The sequence below is a fragment of the Oryctolagus cuniculus genome, chromosome 1 (genome assembly GCF_964237555.1).
Source record: "Oryctolagus cuniculus chromosome 1, mOryCun1.1, whole genome shotgun sequence".
NCBI lineage: Eukaryota > Metazoa > Chordata > Mammalia > Lagomorpha > Leporidae > Oryctolagus > Oryctolagus cuniculus.
In genome coordinates, this window is record NC_091432.1 from 57,728,169 (window position 1) to 57,755,652 (window position 27,484).

Below are 27,484 nucleotides of genomic sequence, written 5' to 3' on the forward strand. Positions count from 1 at the left end.
CCTTAAAAATCCTGTAAGAGACTATCGGGGAAGACCTCCTCAACATCGGCCTTGGCAATGGCTTTTGAATAACATACCAAAAACTCAAGCTTCAAGAGCAAAAACAAATAAATGGAACTATATCAAACTAAAAAGCTTTTGTACAGCAAAGAAAACAACACTACAAACAGGCAACCTGTGAACTGGGAAAAAATAATTGCATATCACATATCTGATATGGAGTTAATATCCAAAACTTAAAGAACCCTCATAATTCAATCCATTAAAATAGGAAATTTATTATTTAATGATACTGTTTAAATTTGTGAATGTATATTTTCTAAAACTTGAATGATATTGTCAGCATGCTTTCAGGAGTACTGTTTACAGTGAAGGAACTCAGATGTACTTTAAACCTTTACATTATGAACAGTTCTACAGTTTCTTGTTAAAAATACCATAAAATGGGTATTCTTATTGCAGGCATAAAATGATGACTTACACATTTAACATGGGACTTTTCTATACTGGCACTATTTTTTATTCACAGAAAAGCTGTTATTTGCAGACCAGTTCCACTGTTCTGAGTCACTGATGATTGCAGCTTTATATTTAACCTAAAAGCAAAGCTTTTTCTTCTAGGCCTGAAGTTACATTGCCCTGTAGAGTGTGTATAGGTATATTCTGAGGTGTTTTTTTTTTTTTTTGTCTTGCTACTTATACTTGAAAAACAAGGCTAAGCTCTTGTAAGAGAAGTTGTGTGTGTGTGTATGTGTTTGTGTAAAGGCATCAGTTGCATTCTTTTGTCCTTTTCCCTGTCTAGGGGGTACTTTTATGCTCCTTTCCTTATGGTCACTATTATGAGTTTTAATCACAGCAGAATCTTTTCCCATCACTTTGATGAAAGATCATACTTACTGAACTGACTTTGTCTATTATTTCTATCTAATAATCCTATAATAAGCGGTATCCATTACCTGGGGTCCATGCTAGTTCAACACTTGGGACGTTTGGATCAGTTTATAAGCAGGATTGACAGGAAGAACACTCCCTGCATTTTGGGATATACTACCATGGTCAGAATTTGATTCTTGTAACTGAATAAGATGAACTGGGTGGCTTTGTGTTGCTCTGAAACAATTTATATGGGAATCACCTCTTTTCTAAAAACAGGAAAAGAAATCTGCTATGAAACTTACTGAGTGAAATGATAAGTGCTAGGAAGAAAAGCAGAGTTAGATGAGTTAATGGGCCTTCCGTTTTAGATAGGTGGTTAGGAAATGTCTCTCAAATGAGTGGAAACCTAGAAGCAAGCAGACAGGAAAAGGTTTGAGGGAAGAGAATCCTAGGTGGAGGAGCAAAGAGGAAGAAGCCTTGAGAAGGGAGCGTGCTTGGTGTATTCAAGGAACAGTAAGGAGGTTTGTATATCTAGAGTGAGGGAGAGAGAATAGTAAGATGTGAAGTCTAGGGACCGGCATTGTAGTGCAGCAGGTAAAGCCGCCACCTGCCATGCCGCCATCCTGTATGAGTGTGGTTCGTGTCCTGTCTTCCCCACTTCCCACCCAGCTCCCTGCTAATGGCTTGGGAAAAACAGCAGGAGATGGCCCACATGCTTGGGCCCCTGCACCCACGTGGGAGACCTAGGTGAAACTCCTGGCTCCTGGCTTCAGCCTGGTTCAGCACTGGCTGTTGTAGCCATCTGTGGAGTGAACCAGCAGTTGGAAGATCTTTCTCTCTCCCTCTGTCTGTAACTCTGACTTTCAAAATAAATAAATACACCTTTTAAAAAAGAAAAGGTAAGAAGTCGATGAGGTAGTGATGGGTCAGTTTATATGGAACCTTTAGGCCAAATTCAAAAACCGTGCTAATCTTTGTCATTTCTGTTCATCTTAAATTTTGTTCCTCAATCATGTTTTTCTGTCATTTTTACTTGGTTGCTCATTTAGTGTATTCCTACTTTTTCTATGATTTTAATGATGATTAAAAAATATAAATGTTAGGTATAGCTTTGCCTGCATTCTGTAAGTTTCTGGACTATAAATCATATGTCCTCTCCTGATATGCAAGGGAGGCCAGGCAATGTGGGGTGTTAATGAATACACTCCTGCCCTGAACAAAACCAGGGTTCTGTTAATAAGGAAGAATGGGAGAGTGAATATTGGACATGCTATTAGCAAAATCCTTCAGAAAATCTGTAGGCCTGACAAATTTTCTTGTAGTTTCACATGCTATACAAATTGTTACCAAGCACTGCAAATTGAAAAGATATCCATTTTATTTTATGAAACTAGCCAGCATCTTGTCTCAAAACCTAGCAGTGATGGCTGGAAAGAAAATTATAGACAAGTTTAATTTATGAATAAATGTGAAAACTCAAAATACAGACATATCAGTTTTTCATTATCTTAAAGAATGACCCATTGTGATCACATACAGGTCCTACTATAAAAGAAAGAATTCTTTAATGTTAGGAAAACTTTTGATATAATGCAACATATCTAAAATCCAATAAAAAGAATATTATAATCATAAGAGATAAGGATTTCATGAAAGTCAGCACTTACTTCTGGTTGTGGGTAGGCATTTCGGACTAGCAGGTAAGAGGCCTTGCCTCATATCGGGGTACCTGAGTTCAGTACCCGACTGTGACTCCTAACTCCAGCTTCCTGCTAATGTGGACCTGGTAGGTAGCAGTGATTTCTCAGTAATTGAGTTGCTACCACACGTGTGGGAGACCTGGATTGAGTTCCCAATTCCCAACTTCAGCTCCAGCTGTTGTAGGTATTTGGGGAGTGAATCAATGAGTGAGGGTGTGTTTTTTCTTTTTCTTTCTCTTTCTCTCTTCTCTCTCTCTCTCTCAAAAAAAAAAAAAAAAAAAAAGCACCTATCTTGAACAACTAAGACTAGAAAGATGTTTCTTTAATGAAATGATACTAACTTCCTGTTCTGGTCAAGTTTATTTCAGTTCAAAGGGCAGAGGCATATTCCATATAACCCTAGGCCTAGCAAGTCCATCACTACAAAATATACTTTCAAAGAGTATCTGAGAGGATGGTGCTGTGGCCTAGTGGGTAAAGCTGCCGCCTGCAGTGCCGTCCTCCTATATAGGTGCCTGTTTGAGTCCCAGCTGCTCCACTTCCCATCCAGCTCTCTACTATGGCCTGGGAAAGCAATGGAAGATGGCCCAAGTCCCTGGGCCCCTGCACCCACGTGGGAGACTCGGAGGAGGCTCTTGGCTCCTGGCTTTGGATCAGCCCAGCTCCAGCTGTTGCGGCCATTTGGGGAGTGAATCAGCTGATGGAAGATCTCTCTCTGTCTCTACCTCTCTTTAATTCTGCCTTTCAAATAAAAACAGTATTTGATACACAAATGGCATAAAACTATGGTAATGTCCATTCAGTTGCTTCTGCTGAGTTTCTCAAGGTATTCCTTTGTTTGTACTGCGGAGCACATTCTTTATTCCCTCAGCTCTTTTTTTTTTTACAGGCAGAGAGGACAGTGAAAGAGAGAGACAGAGAGAAAGGTCTTCCTTTGCGGTTGGTTCACCCTCCAATGGCCGCCGCGACTGGCGCGCTGCGGCTGGTGCACCGCGCTGATCCGATGGCAGGAGCCAGGTACTTCTCCTGGTCTCCCATGGGGTGCAGGGCCCAAGCACCTGGGCCATCCTCCACTGCACTCCCTGGCCACAGCAGAGAGCTGGCCTGGAAGAGGGGCAACCGGGACAGAATCCAGCGCCCCAACCGGGACTAGAACCCGGTGTGCCGGCGCCGCAAGGTGGAGGATTAGCCTAGTGAGCCGCGGCGCTGGCCCTCCCTCAGCTCTTTTGAACTTGCCACCCAGTGGCCGACACTGACCCTAGGTAGGAAGAATGCTGGATACATCTATTCTAGATTTGGAGGCAAATAGCACCACTCATTCAATTTTTGTTATATCAGGATGAAAAGGAGGATACTTTTAATACTATCTTGAACTTTTAGAGTCAGATGATTTTATAAAATCAAATTATACACTCCTTTGTAAAATTTGTAATAGAAATTTGCTCTGATAATAAATAGACTAAGGCCAGGGCTGGCTCTACTTCTGATCCAGCTCTCTGCTATGGCCTGAGAAAGCAGTGGAAGATGGCCCAAGTCCTTGGGCCCATGCACCTTGTTGGGAGATCCAGAGGAAGCTCAGGGCTCCTGGCTTCAGATCGGCTCAGCTCTGGCCATTGCAGCCATTCAGAGAGTGAACCAGTGGATGGAAGACCTCTCTCTCTCTCTCTGCTTCTGCCTCTCTGTAACTTTGACTTTCAAATAAATAAAAATAAATCTTAAAGAAAAATAGACTAAGGCTTAAAATTTTAAAACTATAGTAATTTTCATGTTTTGCAGTAATATTTTTATTTTTACCATAACCATATTAATAATACATTTTATATTAGGACCATGTATACACCATGATACCCACTCTGTATCTGTATATGTGTAATTGAAAGTTTCATAAAACTTATTGAGGATCTGTGTAGAATATTATCTATTGTACTTCATTAAAAAATTGATATCAAACTACCAAATCGATTTCATAACCTGCTCCTGCAGTTTGATAAGAAACTGTTTTACACTATGTTTTTCAGCAGTTTTGTGGTCCAATTTTGTTGTTAATATTAACTTTTCATGTCTGTGCAGATTTCTTTTGGTTCTAGTTGCTAGTTTTTCTATAATTTCTAGGAGAGCAGTAAAATAAGAATTTTCTAAATTACAATTTCTTTTCTTTCTGTAGCTCTCATGTGTGAATATAAGTCTAGTGCATCATTGACCTAAGGACCTCACCAATTGGAAGTTACAGTTTTCACTCTCAACCTGCCATATCCTTTTTGGTTTGGTTGTCCTACTCAGAAAGTGGATACGCCTTTCTTTCAAGTGCTTTTGTTGCAGAGTTAAGCAAATGGCTGGTAGTGGCTTGGATAACAAATCTACTCAGTGCCCCATCTGTTCATCTCCTTCTCAGAAAGATATACTTTGTTTGTGTTCCGATAAACCCAGGGTTTCTCCAATGTTGGTGGTGGAAATGTCGCAGACATCAAGCATTGGTAGTGCAGAATTTTTAGTTTCACCAGAGAGAAAAAAAGAAAAAAATGGCAACAGAGACTTTACCTCTATGAAGGATGTGGTAAGTATCAAAAACTCTGCATCTCAACATAAGTTGACATCCCATTCCCTAATCACATCTTATGGCCTTGTCCATATCCCATAAGTCCTTTTCAGCCAGTTCATTTCCTTGACTGTTTCAGGAACTTTTCTTTCTCACAGTGGAGAGGAGAAGAGAGGTGCCCACATTAATTATCTCTCAGGTCCTGAATAATTAGGAATGTTATTTCAGCTTTTTAAAAATGGTTTATGCAGAAAGCAAGTGATTTTCAAGTTGAATTAAAGCTGAAGGTTTGAGTACTTTCTTCAACTGACCAAGAAAAGGGTTTATGGTTGTAGTTAAAGAAAGAGTGATTATGACTTTGTTATTTAAGACAGTTTCTGGTTGGAATATTAACTATACTTAATTTAAATATAAAAATCATTTTGCATTAGTTATAAATGATCTAGAGATACCCACTTGAACTGATTGGTGTGTATTCATCTTTATAGAGGAGAGGTAGTATGGAAGATTGTAGTTTATACAGCCCAACTTTAGAGACAGAGAGCAATAAGTTTAAGAAAAGTCAGGTTCTCAGGGCCGGTGCTGTGGTGTAGTGGGTAAAGCCTCTGTCTGCAGTGCCCGTATCCCATATGGGCTGCTCCACTTCCAATCCAGCTCTCTGCTATGGCCTGGGAAAGCAGTGGAAGATGGTCCAAGTCCTTGGGCCTCTGCACCCAGAAGGGAAGACCCAGAGGAAGCTCCTGGGTCCTGGCTTCAGATTGGCACAGCTTCGGCCGTTTCGGCCAACTGGGGAGTGAACCAGCAGAAGACTGCAATCTCTCTCTGCCTCTCCTTCTCTCTCTGTGTAACTCTGACTTTCAAATAAATAAATAAATAAATCTTAAAAAAAAAAAAAAGAAAAGTCAGGTTCTCGTCCCTCAGACTTGGACCTTGATCATATTTTCACCTTCAGCTATTATTTGTGATTTGCATTATGATTTAGTTGCTGCCATGTAGATATCTCTGAATGAATCATTACTGTTACTTTCACAAAAGCATATTCTGTGACTGTCTAGCCAATAATTATGTAAAATCTATTGAGATGTTTATTATGTTTGAAAACAAGGGTGAATGAGAAAACTGTGAAGTTGCCTTCTTTGATGATTTTAAAGAATCATCAGGTGGTTAAGATGCCTGTATTTCACTTCAGAGCAGCTGGGTTTGACTCCTGGCTCTGGCTCCTGATTCCAGCTTCCTGCTAATGCAGACTAGTGATAATGACTCAGGTTAGCTGAGTTCCCGCTACCCATATGGGACAGTGAGTTCCTGACGACGAGCATGTGGTGGGTGAACCAGTACATGGGATATTTCTGTCTCTTTCTTGCCCTCTCTTTCTCTGTCTTTCAAATAAATACAATTTTTTTAAAATTTAAAAAAATAATCATCAGGTTGATTCTAATGTATTTGCTGTGCAGGTTAACATGTAGTTTCAGAAGATAGGGTTGAATGATTTCTTACGGTCTTCTAGCCAATGAGTCACTGAATCATATAGGGCTTAGAATTCGAAAGAGATAGCAAGGTGTCCTGTACACAGTAAAGATCATGGCACACATTAAAGATTTATCAGATTATCTAAATTAATGTGCTTTGCGACAAGAATATTATGTAGTAAAATTTTTAAAAATTTCTGTTTACTTATAGTCCTCAAGAACCTTAAGTGTCGAGAGAAAAGCATCTCAACAACAGTGGACTCGAGGCACCGTCACAGAAGGAAAAGTCCCTCACATAAGGATGGACAGTGGAGCTGCTATTGAGGTATGTAGAGAGCAGCCTGGAACTACTGGGGCTTCCACGTGTCTAACTTGATAGATGCCTGTAACAGAACTTAGAAGTAAGTCATAAAGGAAAAAGAAGTAAAGAAAAAAGGACATTTACCATTTGGAACTATGTCAAAGTTTTTACTAAAGAAAATGTGGACTATTTTATATTAGAAGCCCAAATGGCCTTTAATTAAAATAAAGGACGTTTTTATTAGACATTATGTGAACATTTTGATCTTTGGATCTTGACTATTAGTGAAGGCAAAGATTCCAGTCTTTGTATAGACTTCTTCCAGGTGTGGAAAGACCAGGCAGTTATAGATAATTTAGTCACTTCTTGGTGACTGATAGTAAAGCCACATTTCTCCCTGTGAGTATGCTATTTTCCAGATGCAATAAATACCACTATAATTCTTCCCAGGATTCCATTATTATATAAAATATTAATTAGATATTAGAACGATTAAAAAGTTAGAATGTGTTCCCTTAACAAGTTAAATAAACTGCAACAAGAACAACTACAAGAAAAAATGCTTTACTGTTAAATACCTTTAAAAATGTTTTAAGAGCGGGGCTAGCATTGTAGAGTAGCAGGTAAAGCTGTGCCGTGGCGCCAGCATCCTCTGTGGATGCCAGTCCTGGCTGCTCCACTTCCATTGAGCTCCTTGCTATTGCACCTGAGAAAGCAGTGGTGGATGGTTCAAGTACTAGGGCCCTGGCCCCCACTTGTGAGACCTGGAGGAAGCTCCTGCCTCCTGGCTTTGGACTGGCCCATTCCGGCTGTTGCAGCCATTTGGGGAATAAACCAGTGGATGGAAGATTCTCTCTTTCTCTCCCTCTCTCTTTTCCCTCCTTCCCTCTCCCTCTTCCTCTCTGTCTCTCTACATCACAATGCCAGCCCCAATAAATATTTAAAAATATATTTTAAGAGATACTTGGCAATTTACTTGAAATGATCACAAAAACTTCCTGAGCAATTGTAACTTGAAAAGTTTAAAACTCTCCCCATTAAATAAAAGACCTTTTGAATTTAGTCATAAGAGTTTTTTATAGAAGTGAAGTGTGTTCATTGTGAAAAATTAGGAAAATGTAAGATAGAACAATGAATAAAATAAAAGATACTGGACAGATACAACCAATTTAACATTTATTACCTATACTTCATTTTTTCTATGTGTACAGTAGTTTTATCCTGTTTTTTTTTCAAAATTTTTCCTATTTTGAATTGGGAATATGTAATATATATATAGGCGTTTTAAATAAATACCCCTAACTGGTATAGTTGAAGTTGAAGCTTCTTTTCCTTCATAAAATGGATAGACTCATAGTGAGTGTTTTGGACATTTCAGAAGAGTAGAAGGAAGGAAGTTACAGTTGTCCACAATTCTACTTCTTGTAGTAACTACTTTCAATATTTTTTTACTTGTTCCAATTTTTCTGTTAAAAATTAATGCATTTATTTATGCATTAATTTATGCATATATACTGGTTGATGTTTTGACACATGTATGCCTTATATAATGTCAAATCACAGTAAATATATCTATGTACTCAGACATTTAGCATTTATTTATGGGAGAAACATCCAGAATCCCATTTTATAGAGAAATGTTCAGTACATTGACATTGTCTATAATTATCTTTTGGGTAATAGATCCCCAGAGCTTCTTAATCCTCTCTAGCTATAGGTGGTACCCATTAATCAACCTTTCCTTGTCTCTTCCTTCCTAGCCCCGGTAACCACTAGTATACTCATAAATATATATAAATATTTGAAAGGCAGAGTTACAGAGAGGCAGAGGCAGAGAGAGCACAGTCTTCCATCTGCTGGTTCACTCTCAGAATGGCTGCAGTGGCCAAAGCGGGGCCGATCCAAAACCAGGAGCCAGGAGCTTCTTCTGGGTTTCTCACGCAGGTGCAGGGATTCTTGGGCCATCTTCCACTTGGACCCTTAGGCCACTTCCACTTGGGCCCTTGGGCTATCTTCCACTGCCTTCCCAGGCCATTAGCAAAGAGCTGGATCAGAAGTGAAGCAGCCGAGACTAGAACTGGTGCCCATATGGGATGCTGGCACTGCAGGCGACAGCTTTACCTGCTATGCCACAGCACTTGCCCTCACTAGTATACTCTTAATTTCTGTAAGATCACCACCATCTTTGTGTGTTTGGCTTATTTCATTTAACATAATGGCCTCCAGTTCCATCCAAGTTGTGAATGACAATGTTTCATCTTCTTTTATGGCTGAGTAGTATTCCATTGGGTATATGTAATACATTTTCTTTTATTTATTTATTTATTTATTTATTATTTTTAACTTTTATTTAATGAATATAAATTTGCAAAGTACAGCTTATGGATTACAATGGCTTCCCCCCCCCAATAACATCCCTCCCACCCGGAACCCTCCCCTTTCCCACTCCCTCTCCCCTTCCATTCACATCAAGATTCATTTTTGATTCTCTTTATATACAGAAGATCAGTTTAGCATACATTAAGTAAAGATTTCAACAGTTTGCTCCCACACAGAAACACAAAGTGAAAAATACTGTTTGAGTACTAGTTATAGCATTAAATCTCAATGTACAGCACACTAAGGACAGAGATCCTACAACATTTTCTTTATCCATCCATCAGTGGCTGTACACTTAGTTTGTTTCCATTTCTTGCCTAATGTAATGCTGCATTGACCATGATAGTGCAGATGTCTCTGTGACACCATGGTTTCATTTCATTTAGGTGTATACCCAGTAATGGTGTTGCTGTATCATATGGTAGGTGTATTTTTAGTTTTATGATGAATGTCCATACTGTTTTCCACAGTGATGGTACTAATTTACAGTCCTACTGATGGCGTACAAAGGCTTTGTTTCCTCCACATCCTTGCTACACTTGTTATCTTTTGTCTTTTGTCAATCTAACTGGGGTGAGGTGGTATCTCATTGTATGTGTGTGTGTGTGTTTTAAAAAAAGATTTATTATATTTATGTGAAAGGCAGAGTTACACAGAGAGAGGGAGAGACAGAGAGAGATCTTCCATCTTCTGGTTCATTCCTCAAATGACCCAACATGCCAAGCCTAAGCCAGGAACCAGGAGTTTCATCCATGTCTCCCACCTGGTTGCAGGGACCTTAGCACTTGGGCCAGCTTCCAGTGCTTTCCCAAGCCATCAGCAAGGAGCTGGATTAGAAGTGGAGCAGTTGGGGCTTGAACTCTCGCCTATGTGGGATACCAGCGCTACAGGCAGTGGCTTAACCCACTGTGCCACAACCTGGGCCCCTCACTGTGGTTTTTATTTGCATTTCCCTGATGGATAGTAATATTGAGCTTTTTTTCCCAATGTACCTGTTGATTATTTGTATGTCTTCTTTTGAGAAAAGTCTGGATCTATTGCCCATTTTAAAATTGGATTATTTGTTGTTGGGTTTTTTGTTTTGTTATTGTTTTGTTTGTGCTATTGAATTGTTTTAAATTCCTTATATATTCTGGTTATTAACCCCTTGTCAGATGTATGTCTTGCAAGAATTTCTCCAGTTGCATAGATTGTGCCTTCACTCTGTTGTTTCCTTTTTTATGTAGAAATTCTGTAGTTAGATGAGATTTGTTTTTGTTGCCTGTGCTTTTGAAATATGATCTAAAAAATACTTTTCTATTCCAATGTCCTGAAGTATTTCCTATGTGTTTTCTTCCAGTACTTTTGAAGTTCCAGGTCTTACATTTAGGTCTTTAATCCATTTTGAATTGCTTTTTTTTTTTTAATTATCTATTTATTTGAAACTTAGAGTTACAGAGAGGCAGAGGGAGTGAGAGAAAGGTCTTCCATATGCTGGTTCACTCCTCAGATGGCCACAATGGCTGGAGCTGGACCGATCCAAAGCCAGGAACCAGGAGCTTCTTTCAGGTCTCCCACGTGGATGGCAGGGGCTCAAGCACTTGCGCTATCTTCTACTACTTCCCAGGCCATAGCAGAGAGATGGATTGGAAGTAGAGCATCCAAGACTTGAATCAGCACCCATATGAGATGTTGGTACTTCAGGCGACGGCTTTACCTACTACGCCACAGCACCAGCCCCTTGAATGGCTCTTTGTACATGATAACAGATAGACGTTTAGTTTTATTCTTCTAAATGCAGATATCCAATTTTCCCAGCACTGTTTATTAAGACTGTCCTTTTTCCAATGCATGTTTTTAGCACCTTTGTCAAAGATCATTTGGCTATAGTTATGTGGGCTTACTTCTAGAATTTCTGTTCTGTTCAGTTGGCCTATGTGTCTGTTTCTATTCCAGTGCTATGCTGTGAATATTATTGTAGCTTTGTAATATATTTTAAAGTCAGGTAGTATAAAGCCTCTTGCTTTGTTCTTTTTGCTCAAACTTGCTTTGGGCTATTTGGATTCTTTTTTGGCTCTGTATAAATTTCAGTAGTGTTTTTCTATCTTTGTGTAAAAACGTCATTGGTATATTTCCAAAAGATTTTATTTATTTATTTGAGAGATGGAGTTACAGACACACAGAGAGAGAAACAGAGAGAAAGGTCTTCCATCCGCTAGTTCACTCCCCAAATGGCCTCAATGGTCAGAGCTGAGCCGATCTGAAGCCAGGAGGTGGGAACTTCTTCTGGATCTCTCATGTGGATGCAGGGGTCCAAGCACTTGGGCCATCCTCTACTGTTTTCCCAGGCCATAGCAGAGAGTTGGATCAGATGAGGAGCAGCCCAGACACAAAAAGGAGCCTATATGGGATGCCAGTGCCACAGGTGAGGCTTAGCCTACTATGCAACAGTGCTGGCCCTGTCATTGGTAGTTTGACAGGAATTGAGTTGAATCCTTAAATCACTTAAGGTAGTGTGGGCGTTTTAAAGATATTGATCCTTCCAATTAGTGGATATGGGATATATCTCCATTTTTTGTGTCTTCAATTGATTTTGTCATGATTTATAGTTTTAATTGTAGATATTTTTCACTTCCTTTGTTTATTCCTCAATATTGAATTTTTTGGTAGCTATTGCAGATGAGATTTCTCTCTTGATTTATTTTTCATATAATTTGCTATTGGTGTAAAGCAGTGCTACTGATTTTTGCACGTTGACTTTGTATCTGGTAATTTTCCTGAATTTGTTTATTGGTCCTAACAGCTTTTAGGTGAAATATTTGGATTTTCTATGTGTAAGATCATGTCATCTACAGTGACTATTTGAGTTTTTCCTCTCCAATTTGGATGCTTTTTTATCAAATGCTTTTACTGCTTCTATTTTTAGATGATAATATGATTTCTTTACTTCATTCTGCTGATAGTTATATCATATTTATAGATTTGCATATGTTGAACCATCCTTACATCCCTAGAATGACTCGTGCTTGTTCATGGTGAATCATCTTTTTAATCAACACTATAGATCAAATGAACCTAACATATCTACAGAACTTTCCATCCTACAGTTGCAAAATATACAATCTTAGCAGTGCATGAAACTTTCTCTACAATTGACCACATACCAGGCCATAAGGCAAATGTCAGCAAATTCAAAAAAATCAAAATCATACTATGCATCTTCTCAGACCACAGTGGAATAAAGCTGGAAATTAGCAACTCAGGAATCCCTAGAGCATTTGCAAACACATGGAGACTGAACAACATGCTCCTGAATAAACAATTGGTCATTGAAAAAATCAAAAGAGAAATTGAAAAATTTGTGGAAACAAATGACGATGACAACACAACATATCAAATCTTATAGGATATAGCAAAAGCAGTATTAAGAGGAAAGTTTATAGCAACTGGTGCCTACATCAAGAAAGTGTAAAGACACCAGACAAATTAACTATCAGTGCAACTCAAGGATCTAGAAAAACAACAGCAAACCAAGCTAAAAACTAGTAGGAGAAAAAAAATACTTAAAATTAGAGAAGAAATGAACAAAATTGAAACCAAAAAAACACAAAAGATCAGCAAAACGAAGAGCTGGTTTTTTGAAAAAATAAACAAAATTGACACACCATTGGCCCAACTAACCAGAAAAAGGAGAGAGAAGATCCAAATTAATAAAATTAGAGATGAAAAAGGAAATGTAACAACAGACACCACAGACATAAAATGAATCATCAGAAATTACTACAAAGAGCTGTATGCCAACAAACCAGGAAACCTAGAAGAAATGCATAGATTCCTGGATGCATACAACCTACCTAAATTGAGCCATGAAGACATAGAAAACCTAAACAGACCCATACCCAAGATGGAAATTGAATCAGTAGGGGCTGGCACTGTGGTGTAGCTGGTAAAGCTGCTGCCTGCAGTGCCAGCATCTCATATGGGCGCCGGTTTGAGTCCTGGCTATTCCACTTCTGATCCAGCTCTCTGCTATGGCCTGGGAAAGCAGTAGAAGATGGCCCAAGTTCTTGGGCCCCTGCACCCACGTGGGAGACCTGGAGGAATGGATAGACCAATGGAACAAAATAGAAATGCCAGAAATCAATCTAAGCATCTACAACCAACTTATATTTGACCAAGGAGCTAAAACCAATCCCTGGAGCAAAGACAGTCTCTTCAACAAATGGTGCTGGGAAAACTGGATTTCCACATGCAGAAGTATGAAGCAAGACCCCTACCTTACACTTTACACAAAAATCCACTCAAAATGCATTAAAGACCTGAATTTATGACCTTAATCTATGACCTGACATCATCAAATTATTAGAGAACATTGGAGAAACCCTGCAAGACATTGCCATAGGCAAAAAGTTCTTGGAAAAGATCCCAGAGGCACAGACAATCACAGCCAAAATTCACAAATGGATTATATCAAATTGAGAAGCTTCTGTACTGCAAAAGAAAAACTAAGGAAAGTGAAGAGGCAACCAACAGCATGGGAGAAATTATTTGCAAACTAGTCAACTGATAAAGATTGATAACCAGAATGTATAAAGAGATGAAGAAACTCTATAACAACAAAACAAACAACCCAGTAGTTAAGCAATGGCCAAAGGACTTAAACAGGCATTTGTCTTTTTCTTTTTTTAAGATTTATTTTATTTATTTGAAAGACAGAGTTACAGAGAGAGATAGAGACTGAGAGAGAGGTCTTCCATCTGCTGGTTCACTCCCCAGATGGCCACAATGGCTGGAGCTGTGCCGATCTGAAGCCAGGAGCCAGGAGCCTCCTCCAGGTCTCCCACGTGGGTGCAGGGGCCCAAGGACTTGGGCCATCTTCTACTGCTTTCCCAGGCCATAGCAGAGAGCTGGATCAGAAGAGGTGCAACCGGGACTAGAACCGGCACCCATATGGGATGCCGGCGCTTTAGACCAGGGCTTTAACCCGCTGCACCACAGCGTCGGCCCCAAACAGGTGTTTTTCAAGAGGAAATCCAAATGGCCAACAGACACATGAAAAAATGCTAGGGATCCCTAGTCATCAGGGAAATGCAGATAAAAACCACAATGAGGTTTGCCTCACCCCAGTTAGAATGGCTTCATACAGAAATCAAGAAACAACAAATGATGGTGAGGATGTGGGGAAAAAGGTACCCTAATCCACTGTAGGTGGGAATATAAACTGGTAAAGCCACTATGAAGACAGTATGGAGATACTTCAAAAATCTGAATATAGACCTACCAGATGACCCTGCCATCCCACTCCTGGGAATTTATCCAAGGGAAATGCAATCAGCATATGAAAGAGTTATCTGAACCCCCATGTTTATTGCAGCTGAATTCACAATAGCTAAAATATGGATTCAATCCAAATGACCATTAACTGAAGACTGGATAAAGAAAAGATACTCTACCTGATTTCTGTTTTTTGAAACTTGTTGAGACTTGTTTTGTGACCTGCCATGTGATATGTGCTATTGATAGGAATGTGCATTCTGCAGCTGCTGGATGGAATATTCTGTAGATGTTTGTTAGTCCAGTTGATCTAGGGTATAATTTAACTCTGATGTTTGTTGATTTTCTGTGTGATCTGTCCATTTCTGAAAGTGGGGTGTTAAAAGTTCCCTACTATTATTGTATTGGAGTCTATCTCTTCCTTTCGGTCTATTAATTTTTGCTTTATGTATAGGGATGCTCCAATATTGGGTGCATAAATATTACAATTATTATTTTCACTCATTAGATTGAACCTTTTATCTTATGATAACCTTCTTTATCTCTTTTTACTGCTTTTAACTTGAAATCTATTTTATCTGATATAACTATGGTTATTCCTGCTTTCTTTTGGGTTATTTGCAAGAAATATCTTTTTCTATACATTCACTTTCAGTCTGTGTGTGTTGTAAGGCCACCACAAAATACACTAAACACCAGAGGTAAAGGAAAGGGTTTATTGATGGGGGAGGGCAGAAAGGGGGCCTTGGTTGGAAAACAGACCTTGTTATAGACTTGCAGGGGTGAGGGGATGGGAACAGCAAATCCCGTTAGAGTGGGGGTGTGGCTGCCACTTATTATTGGGCCATTCGGTCACCTGACTCCTGGTAAGCCAGGCTGGGTTCTGGAGAAGCCAAAATGGCGTCCAGGGCTCAAGATGGCGCCTTTAGATAAGACGACACCATTTCACTAACATTCCCTTCTTTTGTTTTTGACAAAGCAAGTGTTTTATGGGATTACATTGGCCCCAAAAGTCCAGGAAGGGTAGAGGGATGATGATCCGTCTTCTGGAGATACTTCCTGGTGACAAGAGTCACTCTCCACTGGTGGGATGACATCTCAAGTTGCGATCACTAGGTGGGGAGCCGAGTATATCCCTGTAGTGGCATTTGGTTGATTGCCTGTTTGGTGAAGGTTTTGGTTTGTTCTGTTATCACCTCCTATAAACACTTAAACAGACAAAGTAGTATAAAAGCCAGGGTGAGAATAGCAGCCAATCGTCCTAGGAGTGGCATTACCAAAGTAGTAAGGGGACTCCATAGGGAGGAAGAGAAGAGAGAATCTCTGGACCCTAGGGCAGACTGTTTAATAGATGTGGCAATTTGTTGGAGCTTTTTAACATTTCGCTCTACCTGGCCCAGTTGATTAACATAATAACAGCATTGTTCTCTCTGAAAATCACAAGTTCCCCCCTTTTCAGCTGTTAGAAGGTCCAATATCTGTTTTGTAGCTCTATGTCTGCCAGTGAGGTGATCTGATTTTGGAGGCCTGAATGGTGTCTGCTGAAATTTCAGTGGACCTGGTGACCTCCTCTCATGGTTGTTGGAGTTGCTTTTGGAACTGGTTAATAGATATAACACTGTGGCCGGCGCCGCGGCTCACTAATCTAATCCTCCACCTTGCGGTGCCGGCACACCAGGTTCTAGTTCCGGTTGGGGCGCCGGACTCTGTCCCGGTTGCCCCTCTTCCAGGCCAGCTCTCTGCTGTGGCCAGGGAGTGCAGTGGAGGATGGCCCAGGTGCTTGGGCCCTGCACCCCATGGGAGACCAGGAGAAGTACCTGGCTCCTGCCATCGGATCAGTGCGGTGCGCCGGCCACAGCGCGCCGGCCGCGGCGGCCATTGGAGGGTGAACCAATGGCAAAGGAAGACCTTTCTCTCTGTCTCTCTCTCTCACTGTCCACTCTGCCTGTCAAAAAAAAAAAAAAAAAAATAGATATAACACTGTGGCCTAGAGCAGTTCCTGAGACCACCACCAAAGAGAAGGAAGCTGCAGAGCTGACTCCAGCCAAGACTGGGAGAAAGATTGCTCCTTTCTTGTGAGTTAAGGATTAATCTGTAAAAGGAATTCTGAGTAGTCATAATGTTAGATGAGGGGAAAGGATCACCGATACACATGGACCCGGTGTAGAACTTTTGATCCAAGTGTATAGGGTATGCTTACAGAGAAATGAAGTTCCAAGTGGGCTACAGAAGGAAACTGTGGAAGTGACGGGTATATTAATAAACACAGGCGATGTTATGCGGCAAAAACCCATTAGGTTGTTCTGTGTTCCGACACATTGCATCCTGTCCTCCAGAATGCAGAGGAAGATGACTGATGATCTTCTGAGGATTGGGGGTACAGGAGTTTGTGCGAGCAAAAACATTAGTGAGTAAGGTATCTGCAATGGTAGGTTTCTGAAGGGGAGTGCATATAAAGCATTGCTGTTGGTAAAGGGCTGAGGGTAAAGTAGAATTGGGTGGTTGATAAAGTAGGGTGAGAGCCAGATTGATGAGCTGTAGCCACGTTAAGGGAGGTCTGGCTGGGTTAATTAGCTGGGACAGGTGTTTAGACGACTCCTTTACCATATCACCTACCACATCCATGGGAGCTGTTGGGAGCTGAGTGTAGGCCCTGTTGGAGCCCATAAACAAAGTGACAGATCCCTCAGTTCCATCTTGCCAGACTTGAAGGTACAGGTCAGTTATAGTGAAGGCTAAAAGGCGTTGAACTCGGTCTTCTTCTGCCTGATGCATCCAAGATTGAATGTTTTTATTTCAGGACAAGACCTTAGAGAATTGTTTTCCTGGAAGGCCGTATCTATGGTCAATATAGTAGTATGCACAGGACCATGATGTGCAACCATTCCAGTAAGCATCGCCACATGATCCTATGTTCGTTCTCTTTAGTTAGGCAGAGATAATATGGATGCACTTCAGATTGGGATAAGAGATATCTAGTCCAGTTGTAACAACTATGTTTGCAGGCTGAGCGGAATCGAGGTACAGGTGATAGGACTTGCACAGCCGGTGATGGGGCAGAAGGTCGCATTAAGTACTTTAGCAGGCGTAGAAGTGGTGTAAATCTGAAATTGCCACGTGTAATGTGTTCCTGGGGCTAGTGCAGATGTAGGATAGACATGAAGGAGCAGAAGGGAGGTGATTATCAGGAAACTCATGGTGGTGTTATAGAAGAGGGAGGGAGACAGTAAGAGAAGGTATGGAAAAGTGTAGATCTCAAAGGGAGTGAAGTCTGAGGAGGTTTCCTGGAGGTGTCCACGAGGAGCCAGAGAAAGGGGGTGGGGTGGATGTGTAAGGAGTGTGTTTGATACTCTTCCCACAGAAGTTGCAGGAAGAGTTGGCAGTGGTACAAGAGGGGGTCAGTACTTACCCAGTGTTGGAAATGGTGGGTGGCTGGGTTGTCACCGTTTCTCGGAGGGGGGGTTCATTAAGCACAGAAGGGTCTGAGTTTTAGGGCGCTGTTGGTGATAGAACTTGAGTCTGGGCAAACTTGGCTGGGAGTGGCCCTGTGGGAGTAACTGTATGATGAGGGGGAGGGGAACACTTAAGGTGGGTGAGGTGGACCCCATGGGGGATTCCTTGTAACTTTGCTGCTGCAGGAGTAGTGAGAATAACCTGGTAAGGTCTGGTCCATTCAGCCTGAAGTTTGGTGGGAGTAGAGGGCAAGGATAAGTGTGAAGATTGTCTTGTCTCCCATTGTAGTATGAGGGACACTATCTGAGGTGGCCGGACCAGCTGCAGCAGGGCAGTAGGTGGCCATATATTTCCATAACTCTGTTTGGAGATATCTGAGGAGAGGTGAAGGTAAATGGGGTGGCAAGAGTGGAGATTGAGAGGTTATAGTCAGAGGAACCAGGGGATGTCCATACATGAGTTCAAAGGATGGAATATTGAGAGGTTTTTTGGAAGGGCCCTCATACGGAGCAGGGCCAGTGGGAGTAGTGTAGTCCGGGCCAAGCGGAGCTCAAGGGAGAGTTGGGTGAGAGCATTGTCTAGTGAATGGTTTGCTCTTCCTACTGTTGCTAAGGTAGGGGATGCTGGTAAGGGATGTGGAGATGCCAGGGGACGTTAAGCACTTTGGTAAGTGGCTGAGTTACCCGCGATGTAAATTCAGGCCCATTGTCTGTCTGGAGGGACCCGGGGACCCTGAAGCAGGGATTAATCTCCTGAAGTAGCATGTTGGAAACTGTTAGTGCTGCTTTGTTAGTAGTTGGGAAAGCCTCGACCCACCCAGAGAAGGTATTTACCAGTACCAAGAGCTATTGAAAATGCCACACTCTGGGCATATGGGTGACATCAGCCTGCCAGTCCGAAGCCAGCAGGTGTCCTCTGGCTTGATGGGAGGGGAAGGGGGGAGGACAGAGGTTAGATTTAGGGTCTGGTTTTTGACATACAGAACAAGAAGACGTGAGTTGTTGGAAATATTTGGTATCTTCTGGTGAGAGAAGAAGAGATTGTTTGATAAACGATAATAAAGAAGAAATGTTGGGATGAAACAAAAGGTGGAGATAGAATAAGATAGCCTGAGTGGAGGGCTGTTGAGATGGTTGGTCTTGAGGGCCATTTGTTAGTGTGGCAGATGGAGTGGAAAACGAGCTGGAAGAAGAGTGCTGTGGCTTGGAAGGAAATGTGGAGGAGTCTCGTGATTCTCTCTGGGTGGGAGGATGGTGGGCTGCTACCGCAGGGTGACTGGTGTCTCAAACTTGCGGGTTGACAGTGGACAGAGGCCCTGAGGTATGCAGGGTGGCTGGGACCAGGAAATCTTGAAGAGGGGAGTAGCAAAAAGGGAGGCAAAGGTGAGCTGGAGGATGAGACCAATGGCCGGAGAGTGAAAACCACCTGAGCACCACTCCCCAAGTGCCTGCAATTACAGAGGCTGGAGTGTGGCCAAAGCTGGAGTCTCTCACATGAGTAGTGGAGACCCGATCGTTTGAGCTGTCACCTGCTGCCTCCTTGAGTATGCTTAAACAGGAAGCTGGCGTTGGGAGCAGAACTGGGACTTGAACCCCAGGATTCCAACGTGGGATGCAGGTGTCCCAGCCGGCAGCTTAGCTGCTTGAGCAGATGCTCGCCCCGTGTGTTCATGTAATACCTGATGCATACTAGAGAAAGAAGGCACTCTGATTTTTTTTTTTTCTCCAGGAAATCTATACTTTTGGAAGAGTACTGGGACAAGGGAGCTTTGGATTGGTGATTGAAGCCACAGATAAGGAAACAGAAACTAAGTGGGCAATCAAAAAAGTGAATAAGGAAAAGGTAAGGCTTATTACAGCATCACAGTGAGGGTGCAGTGCCAGTGTGGGGTGGGTAAGGACACCAACACAGCCTGTCTGTGACCCTGAGGGCCAGTACTGGGCTAATCCCCTGAAGTGCAGGTAATTCTCTAGCCTTCTGAGAAGGGACATCTTCTGGAACACAAGTATACAAATGCTATCTGAAGAAAGCAAGTGAAAGAATGAACATAACCAATATAGTCAGATAGATCCTTTTTATCGCACTGAATTGAGAATAAGGGCTGGTTCCCATGGTGCAGGGCCATGAGCTTGAGAAACCTTAGCTAGGAATAAGTCCCGGCACTCTTCTCTGGTGGCATTCTGACATACTTTTCTCCTGTTCTCTGCTTACATTCGATTCCCAGTTTCATCACCATTAACTAATTGTCTGTTCCTCCTACCTGCTCTGTTAATCTGAACCAATTCCCCTCAACTGTCTACTATCCTATTTACTTGTATCTACCACCTATCTTCCTTACTGGATTTCCTTGTGGAGTGAAGAACAGCTGGGCTTCTCTGTAAGATTCAGAGTCTAAGACCTCAGACTTTACACCTGTTTGCTTCATAGACTTTTAAAAAATTTCTGTGCCTGGGAAAGAAATAAAATCATGATGCTATGATGTTTCCCCCTTGGATTTCTGCAGTAAATGTATGTATTATGCTTACAAAATTAAACATCAGACTTTATGTATTCTTTTAAACAAATCCTAGCAAATATCCCTCTAAAGTTTAATATGGTAGCATATCAATTTTAATAAAGCAATTAAGACACTTTGTAGAAAGCTTTAGAATGTAGACTGTAGGTAGCTCCCTAAATGCTCTCTGGGGTAGTATTTACTTTGCTCCTTTGGTGTCATGTAGGGTTGTATAAACAGGATTTAGGATTTTAAAATTAAAAGTTTTTCACAGATTTATTGATGTTGAGAGTTTATAGGACATTACTATAACAAAATAAAATTTATAGTCATTACATGATTTAGATAATGTATATCATTGTATTATATACTGGTCAAACCATTTGGGAAGTGAGGAGAAATAGAATTGAGATAGATATTAGGAAAAATAATGGTAACTTTTTATATCTAATCTAGATGAGAATTCACTCCTGTGGTCCCTATTTCTCTTGATCCTTTGAGTTAAACTTAAAGTGTGCTTTCATCCTACATAGATGGGCCATAGTAGGGTGGTCAGCATCCTGTCCACCTCTAAAATGGCAGAGGTTACAGAGTAGAGATAACTGGGAGCAGAAATGGCCATTGGTAAATTTTAACTGGTTAAACTGCCTGTGATCAGCCCAGGGTTGGGGGCAGGGCCTTTGTTGTCCCTCCGATGGTTAACTAAGGCCCATACATGAACACAGTGCTTATCCTTAAATAAGGGCACTCTCAGTAACAATAGGGGTTATAATCTGTGGTGATGACGTGGTAAACCATCAGTTATCTCACATCCTGAATGAAGTCCTTGTGCTCCCTAGAACATTCATGCCTTTATCTTTTGCTGTCCAGCATGGTAAGGGTCAATGTTAGGAGTGAGTTAAGTTGGGGTTCGGGTGAAGGGAAGGCCTTCCTTCCCCTTCCCGCTCCCCTTTCCTCTCCTGCCTCTTTTGATCTCCTCCTCATCCCTCTATCTTTCCATGTCTCTAATGGAACAAATAGTCATCATTCAAAGGAGAAATTTCTCAAAGCGTAGGAAAAACTACGGAGTAGCTAACTGCTGTGTGAATAGTGTAGGAGTGATATTTGTATGTGAAGTCTGTGTTCTTTCATTGATTAAGGCTGGAAGCTCTGCTGTGAAGTTACTTGAACGGGAGGTGAGCATCCTTAAAAGTGTGAAACATGAACATATCATACATCTGGAACAAGTATTTGAGACACCTAAGGTAAAGCTCTTAAAAGGTGCTGCATTCTGAAAATTGTTATTACTACAAAATGAATATCATTCCATTCTCAGGTAATTCCTTTGGGCCATAGCTGCTCATGTCCTTGGCATGAGTCTGTATACTGGAGATTGATGAGAACATTTTGGAGGTCTTTTATTATTGATTATATAATCAGGTGTCTGAAGATTAGATTCATGTCTTTAGTCATATGTTCTGGGTGGGAGTTAAAGACAAATGTTTAAAGCTGGAACAACTTCATACACAATGAAATAGTGATTTGAACTTCTTTCAACCTGGCTTTCCTTTTCCTTGGTCCTTAGTTTCTCCATCAGAGCCTCTTGGAATAGTGTCATACTTTTCTGTGATTAGCTTCATAATCTAATTGGCATGGGTACATTGGATATATGTTGAAAGTATTTTGTCAACTGTGTCTTAACTATGTGGTTTATCTCCTTTCTCCCCTAGATGTTATCATTCTTCTCTTTAAATCCTATGAATTTTCATTCAGAGTTATTCTGAAGCCTGGATTATTTGCCCTGCTGCCCCGAGGTTGTTTAGTAGTTGTGTTTTGGGGGTTTCTCTTTTCAGAGGCAGTACTTGCAAAGGAGTGAGTAGGCCTGTGGATTCTCAGTCACACTGCCTGTACATGTGACTCCTGTATCCACTACTTATTAACTATGGACCATGGACAAGTTATTCAACTTCTCTTTGCCTCAGTTTCATCACTATAAAATAGAATAGATTTATTAATAGTGTGGAACTCATCTGGTTGTGGAAGGATTCAATGGAACAATGGTTATAAAGCATCCATCTCATTAAATGTTATTGTTCTTCTTTTACCTATCTCTATGGTAGTAATAGTCAATTTGGATTTTCTCTTATGCTTGATACAGAAGGTGTACTCAGTAACGATGGAAAAACACATTATCCTTTAGGGGAGCAGTCGATGGCAATGATACCAAAAGTCTTTTTCAGTGTTGTGGTTTCTTTTATTCTCAAATCTTAGAGTGGTTCTGTTCTTTATCATCAGTTTTAAGCAATGGGATTATAATGTGCCTTTGCATAGTTTCCTTTATCTTTCTTCTGCTTAGGGTTCATGAAGTTCCTTGGATCTGTGAGTTTATGGTTTCAAACAAATTCAGGACATTTTTGATCATTATTTCCTAGAATATTGTTGTATGTTTCTCTGTCCCTCTTTGGGAATTCCAAGTACACATATTAGATTGCTGGATGTTATTTATTGACACTCAGTTCATTTTTTTTTTTTCAATCATTTTCTCTTCGTTTCATTTATATTGCTTCTGTTGCTGTGTCTGTAGATTTAGCAATCTCTTTTCTCTAGCATTATATGTGCTGTTAATTTCTTTTAGTGGAAATTTGATTTTTTTCTAACATGAGGAAACTTCAAAAAGTTCATGGAAAATGGAATTAATAGGTGAGTGTATTCTGGTGCAAAAAAATTTAATTCACACAGTTTTCTGATAACATACATTTTTCATGAATGCTCTGGAGATCCCTTGAATATTCCATTGTCTACTTAACATTGTCAGTATTTCCTCCTACTTTTGAATATGATTACAGCAACTTTTAATGTCATTTTCTACCAATTTTTTCATCTGTGTCATTTCTAGGTCAATTTCAATTGATTGATTTTTTTCCTTCATTGTAGATTATATTTCCTTGCATCTTTGCATGACTTTAGTTTTCTGTTGAATGCCATACATCGTGAATTTCACTTTGTTGGGTGCTGGATAGTTTAATAGTCATATAACTGTTCTTAGTTTTTTTTTCCATACAATTTGTTGAATTCTTTGCTTAGTATAGAGTTAATCTCTGTATAAAGTTAATTAAAAATAGATCTTAGTAAAAAATAAGACAGAATAGGAGAGCAAGGAGGAAGAAGACTAGGAGTATGGGTGGGAGGGCAGGTATAGTAGGAAGAATCACTATGTTCCTAAGTTGTATTTATGAAATTCATGAAGTTTGTATTCCTTAAATAAAATATTTCTTTGGAAAAAATTAAAAAAACTATTTATTGAAAAAATATATAATTATTCTTGAACTTTGTTCTGGGATATAAGTAAGTCATTTGAAGCAGTTTGATCCTTTGCTGCTGGCACCAGTGTTTTTATTTATTTATTTATTTAAGAGGTAGAGTTACAGACAGTGAGAGGGAGAGACAGAGAGAAAGATCTTCCATTTGCTGGTTCACTCCCCAAATGGCCACAGTAGCCGGAGCTGTGCCAATCCAAAGCCAGGAGCCAGGAGCATCTTTTTGACTCAATAGATGATTTGATTCTTCGAATTTCCCAAGTGATGTTCATATGCTTCAGCAGAAGCAGCAAATGTGCAAGAGGCATTTCTTCCATGTTTTCTGACCACCCACACCCACGTAGTCCCTCAGTCTCACCGTGTCTTCCTCCTAGGCGTTTCGCATGTTTTTTCTTCTGTCTCTTGTTTCCATTCTGTGCTCCACATAGACCCTCACTCCTAAGTGTAAGGCATTTCACATATCCCTCTATAAATAGAAGGCAACATACTTCACCTGCAAACCAAATCTGGCCTCCTGCCTGTTTTTGCACAGCTCATAGACTACATCTTCTACATTGCCAAGTGTTTATCAAAAATTAAAGAATAATATTTTATGACATATGAAAATTGTATGAAACACTCATGTTTGAGTCCATAAATAAAGTTTTGTTGTGTTGTTTATGGCTGGTTGCATGCTATAGCAGCAGAGTTGAGTAGCTGAGAAAGAGTCTGGCCCATAACATTTACTATTGGGTTTGGCCTTTATATAAAGAATGGGCTGAGCCCTGCTTCACCTGTTAGAGTATTCATTGAGAAATACAAATTGATAAAATCATACAACTTACCCTTTATCTGCCCTAGATATCAGTTTAAAAATCTTCAGGGCCAGCACTGTGGTGTAGCGGGTAAAGCCACTGCCTGCAGTGTCGGCATCCCTATGGGCACTGGTTTGAGTCCTGGCTGCTCCACTTCCGATCCAGCTCTCTGCTGTGGCCTGGGAAAGCAGTAGAAGATGGCCGAAGTCCTTAGGCTCCTGCACCTGCATTGGAGACCTGGAGGAGGCTCCTGGCTCCTGGCTTTGCATTGGCACAGCTCTGGCTGTTTACTCCCATTTGGGGAGTAAACCAGCGGATGGAAGACCTGTCTCTTTCTCTGCCTCTGCCTCTCTGTAACTCTGCCTTTCAATAAATAAATAAATCCTAAAAAAAAAAAAAATCTTCAGTGGCCCCTTACTGCATATTGAGGGAAAAAAAATGCACACTCTTAGCAAGATGTTCGAGACTCTTTACAATCTGGCACCAACCTGTTCTTTTAAGCCTCACCACTCCTCTCTGCCACCCTATTGTGCTCCCAGCACTGATGCAGCTTGTTATTTTAAAAGCCAGAACTATTTCAGACTTTGGAGTCTTCGCAAATGCCTTGTGCTCTGCTTATTCTTCTCCACGTTCTCTACCCATAATTTTCTATTCCAGAATACAGACCTGGTTTTACTGTGGTTCCTCATATTTACTGATTTATTTGAGAGACAGAGACAGGGAGAGACAGAGAGAGGTTTTCCATCTGTTGGCTCACTCCCTCAATGGCCACAGCTGCCAGTGCTGTTCCAGGCCAAAGCCAGGAGTTAGGAGCTCCACCTGGGTCTCCCATGTGCTTGCAGGAGCCACTTTCTTCCACTGCTTTCCCAAGCCGTTAGCAAGGAACTGGATCAGAAGTGGAGCAGCTGGGACTGGAACCAGCCTCCTTCTGTGATGCCAGCACCACTGACAGAGGCTTAACTTGTTGCACCACAGCCCCAGTAAACCTTCTTTAGGCAGGGGCTGCTGTGCCTCTGGAACCCCCTGGTTTTTTTGAACCATTCGCACTTATCATAGGATATTGTAATTATAAAATGTGCTGAGCTTCAGAAGGGTGAAAAGATTATATGCTTCTTTGTTTCTCTAGTATGCAGTATAATATCTTGTACATAATGGATTATAAATGTTTTTGAGTGCATACATTGATGATTAATATTGTGATCATATATGCAATATGTAACATTTTAAAGATCCCCAGCTATATAATTCGTGCTTCCTCTTTCTCTCTTTCAGAAAATGTACCTTGTGATGGAACTTTGTGAAGATGGAGAACTCAAAAGAATTCTGGAGAAGAAAAAGCATTTCTCAGAGAATGAGACAAGGCGGATCATTCAGAGTCTTGCATCGGCGATAGCGTATCTTCATAACAAGGGTAAGAAGGGGACCATCAAACTAACTGACTCCATGAATGCAGATAGCACTTTCACTTAAGGTTATTGTACTCACGGTTGATAGTTAACGTAAGTGATACCTGCTAATATAGAAGATTGATGTCGTTGCTTTCTGTTATTTTCTTTTTTAACTCTATTTGCACATTTATCTTGTATTTTTTCTTTTTATTTTAAAATATTTCACATAATACAGAAAAGTATAAAGAAGAATTCAATGAGTGCACATAGATTTAACGGTTTTTTAACATTTTGCCATATTTGCTTCATAGGCACACATTATATACGTACATACTATTTTATGAAAGCAGGGGTCTATACATTAATATCACATAATGTGAGATTCATGGCAAAAATCAAAAAATGAAGAAAGAAGAGTATATTATTATGGAAGGGGTATAATTCAATGAAGACTATTTATAAATGTCTGTATACTAAATAATACAGCATCTACACATTTTATATTACATGCAAACTTCCACATCTGAGAGAAAATGTGGTGTTTGTCTTATTTTACTTAGCATAATGATCTTTAATTCCAGCTGTTTTGTTGCAAATGTCAGGATTTCCTTCTTTTTGATGACTGAGTAATCTTCCATTGTGCATATATATCACCTTTTCTCTAGCCAGTCATCCGTTGATAGACATCTAGGTTGATTCCATGTCTTTGCTGCTGTGAATTAAGTGCTACAGTAAACATGGGAGCACAGGACTCTCACATACTGACTTCATTCCCTTAGGATGTGTTCTAAGAGATCGAATAGCTGGGTCATGTGGTGGATTTTTTTTTAAGGAGTCTCCATACTGTTTTCTACAATGGCTATAATTAAACAAGGCAGATCTCTAATTGCATCCTACATAGACAAGGATAAAGTTAGGAACATTTCTGTTTGACAATTTGAAAAGCAGTTAATATTATCAAATCAAAAGCAGACAGATCAATGATAACGGTGAAGTTTTCTAAAACAGTTATATATTAATGACATTAAAAATATGTATATTCTAGCTTTTTAAACTTTTCTTCTTAGAATTTATTTTTAGGGCAGTTTTAGGTTTATGGAACAATTGAGTAGAAGGTTTAGAGAGTCCCACATACCCCTCTGTCCCCTAATATGCATAGCTGCCTCCACTAGCCACCTCTCCACAGTGGTACATTTGTTCCAGTTAATGAACCACCATGGACCTATCACTATCCTCTAAAGTCCATAGTTTACATTAGGGTTCACTCCGCATTCTGTGGGTTTTGAAAGCGTACAGCGATACTTAACCACCATTATAGTGTCATACACAGTAATTTCGCAGTAATTTTAAAATCACATTTAAAAATTGCTCTGATTATTTGAATTGCTTTGCTATTTGGTGCTACTGCTACTGCTTTTTCTCCCTTGTATTCTTTAAGGTTATTTTGGCTTACATGTGACTCTAGAAGCTTTTCATTTTACAGTGGAGAAAATACTTGGTTCCCTATAGGTATGGAGGTGACATGGTTTCATGTGGCAGAGTTGG

At 40.4% G+C, this 27,484-nt stretch overlaps 1 protein-coding gene across 20 annotated transcripts in view; it reads left to right on the forward strand.

Moving 5' to 3' along the window:
* The window catches only part of STK33 (serine/threonine kinase 33), a 182,673-nt gene that overhangs the window by 102,528 nt on the left and 52,661 nt on the right, over positions 1 to 27,484 (forward strand). For 10 of the 20 annotated variants that reach the window (XM_002708793.5, XM_017345170.3, XM_051824218.2 and 7 more), the window contains 5 exons: positions 4,741 to 5,130; positions 6,793 to 6,906; positions 19,696 to 19,809; positions 21,601 to 21,705; positions 25,824 to 25,962. In XM_002708793.5, the coding sequence (XP_002708839.3) occupies positions 4,906 to 5,130; positions 6,793 to 6,906; positions 19,696 to 19,809; positions 21,601 to 21,705; positions 25,824 to 25,962 (697 nt within the window). In that variant the 5' untranslated portion in view covers positions 4,741 to 4,905. Of the gene's footprint in view, positions 1 to 4,740; positions 5,131 to 6,792; positions 6,907 to 16,850; positions 16,931 to 17,314; positions 17,404 to 19,695; positions 19,810 to 21,600; positions 21,706 to 25,823; positions 25,963 to 27,484 lie in introns of those variants that run through there. The other 10 variants (XM_070073880.1, XM_051824258.2, XM_017345188.3 and 7 more) reach the window with 6 other exon arrangements.